The 14,178-nt window shown below is 47.5% G+C and overlaps 1 protein-coding gene across 1 annotated transcript in view; it reads left to right on the forward strand.

Annotated features, from left to right (window-relative positions):
- Capn8 (calpain 8) overlaps positions 1 to 4,336 on the forward strand; it is a 68,554-nt gene extending 64,218 nt beyond the window's left edge. Inside the window, exons 18-20 of the mRNA XM_051148056.1 lie at positions 70 to 148; positions 683 to 799; positions 3,708 to 4,336. Of these exons, the coding sequence (XP_051004013.1) occupies positions 70 to 148; positions 683 to 799; positions 3,708 to 3,823 (312 nt within the window). The 3' untranslated portion in view covers positions 3,824 to 4,336. The remainder of the gene's footprint in view (positions 1 to 69; positions 149 to 682; positions 800 to 3,707) is intronic.
- Positions 4,337 to 14,178: the final 9,842 nt, after the last annotated feature.

Consider the following 14,178-nt stretch of genomic DNA (forward strand, 5'->3'; position numbering starts at 1 on the left):
GAGTAGACTGAGAGGAGATTGTCAGTGCTAGGGCTAAGCTGTTCTCACATGGAATTTCTCTGGCTTCAGGAGATCTACCAGGAACTGGACCACAACCATGTGGGGACCATTGATGCCCATGAGATGAGGACAGCCCTCACGAAAGCAGGTGAGGACCCATCCTGTAGAAGAGGTCTTAGGACTCAGATGTGCCCACTGGAAATAGTTGTTCTCTTGACGGTTGGGGCCAAGGTCATTCCTGAGAGCTTTCTTACATTGGATGCCAGTGTGACGACAAAGCCTTGCTGAGGACCCTTCCTATGAGGGAGGAGATGCTCAGGGTTTGGTTCTCTGCCTGTTAGCGAGGCAGTGACAGCAGTCACAAGGTGCAGGGCTCTGCAGAGGAACACAGACACAAAGCCCCTTGCCCGTTCTACTTTCACTTACTGTGGTTGTGTAGCCATGACTACCCCAGCACTGAGCTGGTATTGGACCAGGGAAGGGGCCAGTGAGACATCCCTAAAAGTGGAGAGACTTGTTGGCAGGGCATCTCCCGGGACTTCCCGGGAAAGGAAGACTAGTTCTGATTTAGAGACTTACACAGGATCAAGGAGGGCCCCTGTGACCGTCAGCCCCTTGAAGTCTATCAGGAAAACGCTAAGACGGCTACACAACCCGTGACACGGTCTCTCTTGGCCCCCAGGTTTCACTCTCAACAACCAGGTGCAGCAGGCCATTGCACTGCGCTATGCATGCAGCAGGCTTGGCGTTGACTTTGATGGATTTGTGGCTTGTATGATCCGCCTGGAGACCCTGTTCAGTAAGCCTCAGTTTTCTTTAGCCCCACTTCTTTTCTTCAGAGACACAGAGCATTGAAGGGGACAGGCCAGGAGGTGAGGCCTGACAGTGCCTTTGGAGCCTGGGGACTAAGAAAGTACGGATGAGATTTGTGTAACTGTGGTACTCAGAGGGGGAGGGGATTAGACACTTTAGGGCTTACGAGTGTGTGAGCTGGTCATACCCAAGGGCCAAGGCTGCCTTTCCTTGGAGATCTGGAGCTCTGCCATCCTGACTGGGTTATACCAAGTCGCTAGGCCAACGTGCTGAATCTCTTAGGGCTCCTGTGTTATGAGCTTCTAGTGTTTAGTCACCTGTATGCCACCATGAGGGTCATTTGAGAGGCTGTGCCACCTTCCAGGAAGAGAGTGGGTTCTCCCTAAAAGGCGATAGCTGTATTCCTTTCACCTTAGGCAGTGGGGTGCTCTTATCTTATAATCAGTGGGATGTCTTTTTAAGGTAGATCTTCCCTCCACTGGGTGAGGGCAAAATAGGAAGTCTTAGGAGCAAATTATCAGTGGGCTAGAGATAGAGGAGAGGGGCTGCACCATTTTCAGCCCTCTCACCCCAAACGGCCAGCTTCTTGACTGATCTTCTGAGGGTGCAGCTCCAGAGGCCGTCTCTGCTAACAACTTAGCTCATCCATTCAGGCTGGGAGACATCTGCTACCAGGAAAGCCTACCCTGATAGCTGGTCCCAGGGTTGGATGAGAGCTGGAGTGGGCAGGGTACGGGAAAGAAATGGGCAACAGAAAGAGTTGCATCTTGGCATGCTCTGAACAGAGGCAGCTCTCTCTCTGATGCTCCAAAGCCCGGGAACAGACCTGACTAATTTCCTTCCTTCTCTTGTGTTTCAGAACTTTTCAGGCTTTTGGATAAGGACCAGAATGGCATTGTCCAGCTTTCCCTGGCTGAGGTAAATGGCCCTTGGTTTGAGGAACTCCTCATAGACAGAACTTTGAAATCCCTGGGCAGGATAGTGCTATGCTGTGTATCTTCCTACCAAGAAGCTCGTTGCCATGGAAATCCCCTGCACATCCTGTGCTGGACACCAGGAGAAGGAATAGATAGTATCTTAAGAAGTCAGTCAAACATTTAAATCAAGTAATTAAAGAATTTAATCAGGTGCTTCCTCTTGCTTCTTCACCTCTTCCTTTATCTTAAAGATAAAGTTATATAGCTGTATCTAAAATCATTTCAAAGATGCAAACTTTTGTTAATTGGGATGGACTTGTATGTGCATGTGTGTCTGGTGGGGTGGGGAAAGTAGGCCTGACTTCTGGGATATCTGAATTGACATATAGGAGGGCACTGGAAACCAAAATTGAATTTCCTGCAAAGTAGAATGAAGGTGTAAAATAAATGTGACTCTGCATAAGACACATCATGCTTTACGCACAAAGTGCTAGTCACTGCCTGTAAGGGGCATAAGAGAGTCTGTCACTGGCTGCCCTGTCACAGGACAGGGGGAACAGAAAGTGTGGACTTGGCTCAAGGGTCCAAGGGAGGAGGCAGTATTGGCCTATCACCTGCTTCTGAGGCAGCGGAGTTAGAGGCCTGGGTTATCACCCTCCTGCCATGTTAGAGGACTGGGTTATCACCCTCCTGCCATGTTAGAGGACTGGGTTATCACCCTCCTGCCATGTTAGAGGACTGGGTTATCACCCTCCTGCCATGTTAGAGGACTGGGTTATCACCCTCCTGCCATGTTAGAGGACTGGGTTATCACCCTCCTGCCATGTTAGAGGACTGGGTTATCACCCTACTGCCATGTTAGAGGACTGGGTTATCACCCTCCTGCCATGTTAGAGGCCTGGGTTATCACTGTCCTGCCATGTTAGAGGACTGGGTTATCACTGTCCTGCCGTGTTAGAGGAGAGGACTGGGTTATCACTGTCCTACCGTGTTAGAGGATGGTTATTACCATCCTGACATGTTCTGAGTCCAACTGCTTTTTATTCTTCTTGTGAATGGAAGTGGTATTGATTACTTTCTATGATACAGAAAATACTTCCTTTGGAGCACATCTGTGGGTTCCTATAGACACATGGGTACTCGTGTATGACCTAAAATAAATTGCATATGCAGGAGTATATGCACATACAGATATAAATGTAGGAATATCTACACATACATATGGAATGTTTATCCATATGTGTGAAATATAAATATGAATGTAGGGGTATATATACATATGTAAAAATATAGACATAAGGATACAAGAACACATACGTAAGGATATATGTATGTCTGTAAGAATATATATGTATATGAATAATTGTCCTTTGCTGGGCTTTATCCCAGAACCTTTCTAAGATACTTGGATGCACCAGACCTTTGTATAAAATGGCATACTGTTTGCATAGGACCTAGGTACATCCTCTTACTCACTCTAAATCCTCTCTAGACTAGTTGTGATGCCTAAGATAATAAATATAAGCAATATAAATATAATGCCTAGTATAATATGCTAAATATAATATAATAGTGCTGATGCTGGGTAAAGAGCTGTTTCACTGTCTTGATTAGGGAGTGAGTGACAGGGAAATAAATTTGGTCATATTCAACATAGATTCCATTCTTTTCCTGAATATTTTTAATCTACCCTTGGTTAAATCATGGATGTGGAACTCACAGAAAGGCAAGGCCCACTGTACTCACCTACTTTTGGAGGTTCCTTTTGGGTTTTCTTTCTTAGGGCACATTTTCTATAGTATTCTGTGTTGGGAGTTAGGGACTTTGTTAATGGATTCCTATGAGTGAGTGAGTGAGGCAGGCACTTGCTGCAAGACGGATCTGTAACAAGTGGTGATACATGAAGGAGGAGATCTGTGGCCAGAGCCACAACAGACTCCCTAGGAGCTATGCACTAATTTGTCTCCTCTTTTGCAGTGGCTGTGCTGTGTGCTGGTCTGACCTGGTGTTTTGGACATCAGCAACTCACTGCCTCCTGCTTGTCTCTTTGCAATCTTATGAACATGTATCCTCAAGTGGTATTTACTGACTGATTGTCGCATTGTTCCAGCTAATCATTGTTCCTGAGATACTGGCCTTTCCCAACAGAGCTGGCTGGGGAGCCCCAGATCTCTCAGCAGCACAGAACTATGAGCTATTTGAGCTGATCCCAGGGCCCAGCAGAAGGAAAGCAATCAATTAAAGTTGTGGGCCAGCGTGGTGTCTGCCTTCCTCTAGAGATGTGTAACCGCGAGGGGCAACCTGGGCTTTTCATGCTATGGGAAAAGATAGGACTGTAAGCTGCCAGAAGGCTGAGAAGATGGATAGTTTCTTGGAGGGGAGACCTGCTGGGAGCTGGGCTGCTTCTGAGAGTTCTTGGGAGAAAGAGGTAGAGTTTCAGCTCCTCCAAGAAAGGGCACGGGCTGGACGTAGGGAATACCATCGCTTCTCTCCTTAGAGACAGAATGTTCTTAGCGGAAAAGCAGCTAGAGGGCTAGTGCAGTTCAGGTGAGTTTTGCTTACAAGTGAACACAGGGCTGTCTGCTGATGCATTAGTTACTTTTCTGGTGATGAAGCAGCGTGACCAAGGCAACTTAGAGAACAAGCTGATTTGGGCTTGTGGCTCCAGAAAGAGTCAACGATGATGGCGTGACGCTGTGGCGGCTGGAGCAGGAAGCCGAGGGTTCACATCTTGAACCACAAACAGGGTTTAAGCGCTCAAAGCCCACCCCCAGTGATGTACATTCTCCGGAAAGGTTACACCCCTGAAACCTACCAAAACAGTGCCACCCACCAGGGACTAAGCATTCAAATGCCTGGGACACTGGGGAGCATTTTGTTTAAGCCACTACAGCAGGGTAGCGCTGTGCATTCCAAACAGCCTTCAAACGAAGTGTAAGGGAAACAACACTCATGCGCACCTTGACTCCTGTGTTAGTCTTCTGTTTCTAGAAGGCGTGTTTGATGCGTGTTCCTTGTAGGGTTATAACCGGGAAGTGCGGTGACCCACCAGTAAGCTTTCACACTGATGTCAAATCTTCCAGACTTGGTGGGGAGGGGAGCGGTGCGCTAGTTTCTTTTCACAGTGCTGAAAAATATGATGGAGGCAATTCAAGGGGGGAAAGGGCTTATTTTGGTTCACAATGTCAGAAGGTTCTAGACTGTCCCAGCAGGGAAAGCATAGTGGGAGCTCCATACAGCAAGGCCATAGACAGGAAGCCCAACAAATCAGCCAGCACCGGAAGCAGATGGAACCTCCCTGGTGACTCACATCCACTAGCCTGTCCATCTCACAAAGGTTCTATAACTTTCCTTAAAATATTGCCACAAGCTGCAGACTAGACATTCATACATGAGCTTTACATTTCACACTCAAATCAAAATACTCTGCCCCTGGCACCCGAAGTTCACACCATCTCATAATACAAAATACATTCGGTCCAATTTCAAAAGATTGTGTAGTCACAGTAGTCCCAACGCTGTTCAAAGTTTTAACATTTCTCCTGAGACTTGAGGCAACGTCTGAGCTTTGAACTTCTACAAAAATATACAATAGCACAGAGGGAGGAATGAGAGGCCAGTAAGATTAGACCAAAGCAAGACCAGGGACAAGCAGGGAAAACCCTAAATCACTTAGCTCAGTGTCTGGCATATGATGAACTTCATTTGAGCTTCAAGGGGCTGGGGTAGCCCCTCCTCTTTTCATCCCTGCTGCCTGTAGTACTCTGAGCTGTTTTTAGGGCTACCTCTAACAACTGCTTTTAAGAGCCTATGTCACCTGCTCTTGGTGTTTCCTGTATCCTGGATGGAGTCTCCACTGAAATCTCAGCTCCATTACACCCCCAGTCAGGGGGTCCTTGTGGGGAACACAACCCTGCTACACGTTTCCTGGCCTTAGACTTTCCTCTGGATCTAATAGCAAAGTGGTGGATCTCCACCACTTGCATGCTTTGTGCTTGAAAACACAGCACCCCACAGGCAACACCAATTGCTTCCCTCTGAGGATGTAGCCAGGATTCCAAAGGCTGTGGCTGCAGTGGGTTCTGCACACCCAAAAGGCCTGGCCTGCCGACACAGCTCCTGAGCAGCCCTTCAGGCACTCTTTTTTGTAGGCACTCTCATTTCAACTGCAAGTCTTCCAAGTGACTGCTTATGCCCTCCAGCCTCCCATAGGTGGGATCCTTGCCTTGAGGCCCTTTTGCTCTTGAACCAAGGCAAAGCCCTTGATTTGTCTTTTACGACTACCATGGCCTTGCCTGCAGCATTCACTTGGCTCCTCCTTGCTCTAACTCTATTCGGAATCCTTTGCTGAATACTTAAACAAATCCTTGGGTCTACTCTTTGCTCTTAGTGGCTCTCGCTGTAAATCTGGCTAAAAACAGCCAGTGATAACCTTGCCATTCTGGCTTGATATCTCCTCTACCAAATAAACGAACCCACAACATGGGTAATGTCAACCCAGATGCTGGGGCAGGATGTATGACTAACCTTGAGTTCTGATCCCGCTGAGGTCTTCACATCCATGTGGAACACAACCCTTACTGCCCATTTCCTGCCGGCATTCTCATCTTCCGCTTCCACCAGGACCTGCCATTTAGCAGAACTTAAACCATCCTAGCCACTCTCTACCCTGCATTTCTAGATTCTTCCAAATGTCACCTACAAACCAGTTCCAGCAGCCTGAGAACCACGTGGTCAGGCTTATCACAGCAGTGGCCCACAGTGGCTTTTCTCAAAACTACCGCAAGATCCCTGACAGCAACTTAAAGAGAAAAGCTTTATTTGGCTCATGATGCCACAAGTGTCCATCCATTCTTGTGGATAAGACGCAACAGAGTTTGCAGTGATGGGGACACATGACCTGGGCTCCTCACACCAGCATCAGAAAGGAAACGGGACAAACAGTCTGGAACCGGAAGCATGTGGCCTTCAAAGGCCTGCCCAATGTGACTCTTTCTCCTAGCCAAGGCCCACATCCTAAAGGTTCCACAGCTCTCAAAACAGTGCCATGGATTCCCGATGGTACAGGCCTGAAACCCCAACTACTCAGATGATAAAACAGAAGAACTGCAAAGTAAGAAAACCCCTGAGATGATAACTCATGTTACCTGGCATGTAGGAGAGCTCCCCAGCACTGAAAGAAAGGAGAAGGGAGCAGCACCAGACAGGTGACCGGATGTGCAAACATGAACCTGTGGAGGGTTGTACTACTACACTGTGTGTGGCTGTGATAAACACCACGACAGAAAGCATCTTGGGGAAGACTGGGTTTATTTCAGCTAGCAGTGCATCATCAGGATAAGGTGCCACGCCTGGGGAGGTGGTCCTGGGTGATGTAAGAAAACTGACTGAGTAAGCCATGGAAGGAAGGCGAGCCAGTCAGCAGCGTTCCTTCATGGCTACTGTTTCGGTTCCTGCCTCCAGGTTCCTGCCCTGACTCCCCTTCGGGATTGACTGTAAACTGTAAGCTCAAATAAGTCCCTTCCTTCTTAAGTTGCTTTGGGGCATGATGCTTATCAGAGCAATAGAAAGCAGAGTAGGGTGGAAACTAGTCTTACAGAGTGGGGCTGTTGTGGTGAGAGACCTCACTATGTTGTTTTGAGGGAGGGTTATGGAATGCGTGTGACCTGGGCTAGAAGAGCCGTTAGCGCTCATGGCTTACTGGGATGTCCTGTGGGGTTTGGGAGAGAATACTGAGAGAAATGCAGACAATAGAGGCCTGACTAGTGAAGTTTCAGCAGGAAGCAAAGGTCCTATCAGGGTTGTTTGTATAACACCCCCCCCCCCCAGAGGGTTTCTCTGTGTAGCCTTGGTGGTCCTGGACTCTGTTTTTAGACTAGGCTGGCCTTGAACTCACAGAGAAATCCTCCTACCTTTGCCTTCTCTAAGTGCTGGCATTACAGACATGTGCCATGGTGTCCAGCTAACATTTTTAGTTAAGAATTTGTGATTGCTGGAAAACTTAGAGTCAAGAATAAGCTATATTAATAAAAGACCAACAACACTGAAGTGAAATATTTGCTATACCGGAACAAGCAAAGCTAGTTAGCTGAAGCTGGAAAATCAGCTGTGGTTAATAAGAGACCACTATCATTGAGGCTTGATTTTCTATTTGATCTGATTATAACTGTTCCCTGGTTCTTCCTTCTATTTTTAGATTGTGAGGGAGTCCACAATTAAGAGATTTTGGATGTTTTAAAGAGACTTAACTGTTAAAAAGTATTTCAACTTTTTAAAGATTGTTTTAAAACAAACTTTAGATTTTAAAGTTAGATTATATTTTATATTGTGGTATTAGCTAGAAATATTGGGGATAAACAAGTAAGAAAAGGTTATGGTTTAATAATGATATGTTTATATGTCAAGTTGATTAGGGTTCAGTGTGCTGATTAGTGACGTCTGCACACAAACTAGAGTTACGTGGGAAGAGGGAACCTCAACTGAGGTAGTGACTCCATCAGACTGGCCTGTGGGCATTTTCTTCATTAATGTTTGACATGGGAGGGTCTGGTCATTGTGCACAGTGCCATTCTGGGCAGGTGGTCCCAGGCTGTGTAAGAAATCAAGATGAGTGAGTCTTGGAGAGCAAGACAGGAAGTAGTGTCCTCCTACGGCCTCTGCTTTCATCAGTTCCTGCTTTGAGTTCCTGTCCTGACTTCCTTTCATGGTGGACTGTAAGCTGTAAAGTGAAATAAACCTGTCCTCCCTAAGTTATTTTTGGTCATGGTGTCTCACACAGTCATAGAAAGCAAGCTAAGACAACAGTGTTGACTACTGTTGGTATCATCTGAAGGCCTGTGCTCAGATGCCCTGGCAGCAGTGCACGGTGGCATCTCCTCATGTCTTCCTTGTGACTAAGTCCCCAATCCAGAGCTATGGTTTTCTGTCATTGTGCAGTGCTGTGGGAGACAGCCACACCATGTATCTCTAGACTGGAAATAGGTCAAAATTCTGAGCTCAATGTATGGAATCTACTAAGTGTGTAGACTGTTTAGAAAATGTGCCGTAGTTTTACGTGGCTGCATTATAATCAACTTGTGAGTGTTTTGTTTTAAGCCTGAAGGCTTCACTTACTTTGGGGAATGGATTGGTAATAAAACCGTCTCATTATAAAAGTGGCATTTGCTTTGATGTCTTACATCCCACCACGGCACGGGCTGAGGATCCCAGTGCTATAACTCTCGAGAGCTTGCTGCAGGCTTCCTTTCTCTGCTCTTCTCCCAGATGAAGGCATTAGAAATGTTGCTCTTAGGCATGGCCGCTCCCTTGCTCCTTGCTTTAGCTGGCTTTCTGTCACTATAATGAAATACCGAGACAATATATTTATAAAGAAAAAAATTTATTTTCTTTGTAGTTTGGAGGTTCTTATCCAAGATCAGGCAGTCTCATACTTTTAGGCTCCCAGCGGCAGCGGCATGTGGTGGCAGGAACATGCAATGGAGTTACAAGTTACGTCATATGCCAGGAAACAGAGAGGGAGGGCACTGGGGGAGTTCCAGATCCCCTTTAAAGACACACCCTTAAGGGTCTCTCCTAAGACCTTGCCTCCTACAGTTTCTACCACCCTCTCAACGCACCATCTTGGGAACCAAGTCTAAGCTGTGGGCCATTGAGGGCTATACCCATATCCACTCAAAAGCCTCCTGCACCTCAGGAAACATATTGCCTCCACAGCATCCTACATGTCCCCATCAGAGCCCATGCCACGCTATGGAATTAGCATGTTGTCCTGCTGGCCCTGCATGTTCCCGCTGGATAGTCTGTGGGTGCAGAAATGGTGTTTTCCTGGTCCCCCGTCCTCATCCCACCCCCAGAGCTTAGTGCCGTGCCTGGCACACAGAGGGAAATAAATGAGATGACATCCTTGCCAGTGAGGATGGGTTTTCACTGGTCCCACACAGATGATTCAGGAGTTTACAGCACCAGGAGCCCAGCCTGGATACAGTCGACATGCGTCAAGGGCATATGTGATACCTGCAGGATTCCTGATGAGTGCTTCTCTCGCCATTCCACCCCCAATGCCAGAAGCAGACGAAGTTGTGTCCTCGTGGGCTGACCTGCAAACCAATAGGTTTTTGATCTGTGCACTTATTTTCTGAGAGCTCCTGGATTCCCCCCACATCCCATGAGGAGAGCAAAGCAATTTAGTGGGTGCTGAACTCAGCTTGGAGGGACATCAGGGTTGGGGGGGGTGGGGTTGCCTGTCCTTGCTGTAACTAATCCTCCTGTGTCACTCAGCCATTTACTTCACTTCTTACAGGCACAGTTTATTACTCATTAGCTAACAGGAAGAAGCAAAGGCCACACATGAACCCCAGACTCAATGGAGCCCTTCAGGAACTGCGAAGCTGGCATTTAGGTGGGAGGCATTTCCAGTGCACCTTGGATTCTGTGTAATTTCATAGCAGCAAAACATCACAGTCTTATGAGCTGGCTTCTCCTCACATCCTCGGGCCCAGGCAGAGCTTATTGTAATTACGTCTATAACCAGAGAAGCAGCTTGAAATGAGGCTGAGGAGAATCAGACACAGTCCACCTACGAGCCATGGGAGGTTCTGCCAGGCTGGCTCTGCAGAGTTGCACCTATATCCAATTCAACTGGCCAGGAGGTTCTCCACCTCACTTGGGTGGTCCCTCTCTGGCTCCTGGCTCCCTTCAATGCCAGTTGCTCTTCAGTGTGCCTCTGGGACAAACCTTCTTTGTTCAGTCAGCTGCACAGTCTCTGCTTAGCCAGGCCTAACCGGCTTGACTTTTTTCTGACGGGGTCCTCAGGGGTCCATCATCTTTACATGTTGCAATTCTTGTGAGTCCCACGCACTTGTAGCTCTGCCCCAGGACACGGCTGTCCTCCTAGTCCACTGTCTGTCTACTCTCCTCCCGCAAGAGTCTTGAGTCATAGATGAGTTGTCTATGTCCCTTCTGTACCTTAATCGTGTACTCTAGTCAGAGATGTGGGTGACCTGATGACTCGAGAAACAGATGGGGAGTGGCCGCATCTTCTGCATCCACAGGACTCATTTAAGGGGACTTACCTGTCATCGTTACTTTATTCTTTAGTGCGTCAATAGCATAACAGATGCTACAGACTAGAGTCTGTGTCTCCTCCCCAAATTCATTTATTAGATGTAGCATTATTAGAACTAATTTTAGCGTGACTGTGCAACATACACACTGGGTTTGGCGGTCTCATAAGGAGACCCCAGAGAGCTCCCTGGTTTCACCCACCATGTGAGGGGAGTAGAAAGTCAGATCTCTAGGAGACAGGACGTACATTCTCACCAGACACCAAATCTGCCAGCACCATCACCGTGGACTTCCCAGACTCCAGAACTGTGAGGGATAAATATCTGCTGTTACTGAACTGTGGCTTCTACAGCATTGCTGTATGGACCAACTAAGAGAGCAAGGACAGAGAGAAGTGTCTGTTTGGTGGCTAGCTGGGCTTCCTGCCAGGGCTTTAGGTCTCTGGCAATGAGCACAGTAACTGTATGCTGATGGCAGCTGCATGGAGAAGGATGGCTCACCAGCGGGGGACAAGGTGATAATGAGGAGTTTGCATTTTGTGTAGACAGATGTTGGCTCCTCACAACTTGAGGAGGCCTGTCTTGGTTCACAAGTTACCAAGGAGAGCCTTATGGAGGAGTGGAAACAAAGCACAGGCACTGTCCCCTCCATAGGGCTATTTAAAGCTGAGGAAGTGTCTCTGCTTTCTGTGTCAGATCTGGGGACTACAAGAGCCTGCAATTAACTGCCAACTACTGATACTTCAAACAATTATATTCTGCCAAGACTGCTGGTGCAGGCCTGTAATTCCATCTACTGAGGAGGACGAGGCAGGAGATCATAAGTTCAAGACCTGCAGTGGCAATTAAAAGTAAAGGAAGCATTGGGACACAGTTCAATTGTAGTGTAGTAGGATGCAAGAGGCTCTTGAGTTACTGGATACTGTGTAAACACACACACACACACACACACACACACACACACACACACACACACACACACACACACACACACAAACGTAAACTTATTCTTTGCAAATTCAATACTTTTATGATGCCAGAAATCAAACTCAATGCTTCAAAGCCTCTCTCTGGACAGGCTCCTGCTCTGTTATGCCACCAAGCCATCTCCCTTCCTCCCTCTCTTCTCACTCTCCTCTTCCTCTTCCTGTTACCCTCTGCCTCCCTCCTCTCCCCCCTCTTCTTCCCTTTATTTATGGTTTCTTGGGATGGTTCCTCATGCTGGGCAAGTGCTCTCGTTGCTTGCATCCCTAGACATTTCTTTTGAGGCAAGATCTCCCCCTGTAGCCAAAGTGGCTTCGACCTCACTCATGCATCCCCCCTCCAAACCCCAAGTGCCAGGATGATGCGTGTGTTCCACCAACTCTCTACACAATACTTTCTGTAGAAGCAATTAGAGCGTATAAAATGCCATCATTCTTACATTTATACAAGTCTAATATAAATAAAATTGAAACAGCAGTGTACCAATGTTGCATATATTACCAAATACACTGAACAAGTTTTAATATTTTGCCATATCTGCTTTTTTCCTAGTTTTGAAGACATTCTTGCTAAGGTTAAAAGTCAGCTATCATGCCAGGTAGCTGACTTCCTACTTTATCGTCCACATCCCTGTGAAAAGACACTTTATTATACAGCCAGAGCCCTTGGTCCCACACAGCAAAATTAATGATAACCCTTTAATGATGTTTAGCAACCAATCGCCATTCAAATTTCATTGATTGATGTCAACATCTATTTCATTTTTATAGTTGGCTTATTCGGATGGACAGCTCTGCTAGGCTCCCGTCTGCAAGCATAGCAGAGTATTAATAGTGTCAAGGGTTGGCTTTCTTCCATAGGATGGGTCTTGGGTTGGGCCAGGCATTGGTTGGACATTCCCTCCATCTCTGCTCTATCTTTATCTCTGCACGACTTGTAGGTAAGGTGAATTTTGGATCAAAGTTTCTGTGAGCTGGTGTTCTTCTCGCTCCACTAGAAGGCTTGTCTAGTTAGAGGGTGTCCTCTTCAGTTTCTATGGCCCCTGTTACTAGGAGTCTCAGCTAGAGTCCCCCTCATATCCTCCCAGAAGCCTATCCTGACTTACATCTCCAGCTGGTCACAGAGATGCCCCCACCCATAGCTCCTCTTTTATCTCCAGGCCTTCTGTCCTCCTGTCCCCGCTCTCTTCAGGTCTGATTGCCACCCTCCTCTCTGCTCTCCCTCTCCTACCTTGTGCTCTCTCTTCAGCCACTGCTTCCTTCTTCTCTATCTCCCTTTTCTGAGTGAGATGTAAGAATCCTCCTTTGGGTCCTCCTTGTTACCGATCTTCTTTGAGTCTTTGCATTGTAGCATGTGCGTCCCGTACTATCGCAGACTCGGATACTGATCTGCAGCCATCTTCCTTTCTCCGCGCCATCGACTGAGGAAGGAATAACTGGAGTTTTAAAAGAGAAGCCTGGTGATGCGAATTTGTTCTACATGTTTGTTTCTCGGTCTAATTAAATCTCACACAGGGTTCTATCTGCCCCCCAGGGCCATGCAGTGTGCTTTACAGGGCACAGCAGAGTGGGAAAGGGTGTCTCATTTTCACTTTGACAGGGACGCTGTCCAAGCCTGCCTATGCCCGCAGGGGGCCTCTGTCTCCTGGACCTAATGACTAGGGACTATCCGGGGGTAAAAGCCCTTGGCTAGCATGCACTCTCAGTCTCCCTTTCTCAGTCTTTCTTTCTCTGAGGGTCTCCCAGGGAAGAAAAAGAGGTCCTGCTAGGAGAATGTCTTTCCTGGCTTCTAAAAACCCCTCTTTCCACCCTACCTTTTGCACTCCCCTACACACACACTCTCTCTCTCTCTCTCTCTCTCTCTCTCTCTCTCTCTCTCTCTCTCTCTCTCTCTCTCTCTCTCTCTCCAAGCTTTCAGACAAGAAAAGCCTGAGCTGGGTAGCGTTCAGGGTGGCATGCTCACCTCGCTACCATGCTTGGGTATGGGTTGCATCTCCAGCACTATAAACATGAAAGCCCAGAAGCCGTACTCCCCCCACTGCTTGTATGCTGCAGTCATCTCCGAGGCCAGAGCGCACAAGGCTGGCTATCAGAGGACACACAGGAAGGGACATAATAAAAAACAGTGGACTATTCGGCATGTGGAAGCAAAGCAAAGGAGCCCAAAAGGTTCTCCCTGGGCTGAAATTTCCTGTGACGAATTCCTTCATTGAGTCAAACTTATCCAAGCAGACATGCCACATCTTGCCATTCGTTTTGTGCCTTTTTGTCTGTGAAATGGGCCAATAACAGACACATGCTTTATGGGTCTGTGGACACAGCCAGGAAGCTCGGGCCCTAAGATGCCGGCCTTGAGAGCTCAGTTGTTGCTGCTGCCTAGCAGTAGAGCTTCCGTCTCCCGCT

This window comes from Acomys russatus, chromosome 6 (assembly GCF_903995435.1).
Source record: "Acomys russatus chromosome 6, mAcoRus1.1, whole genome shotgun sequence".
Lineage (NCBI taxonomy): Eukaryota > Metazoa > Chordata > Mammalia > Rodentia > Muridae > Acomys > Acomys russatus.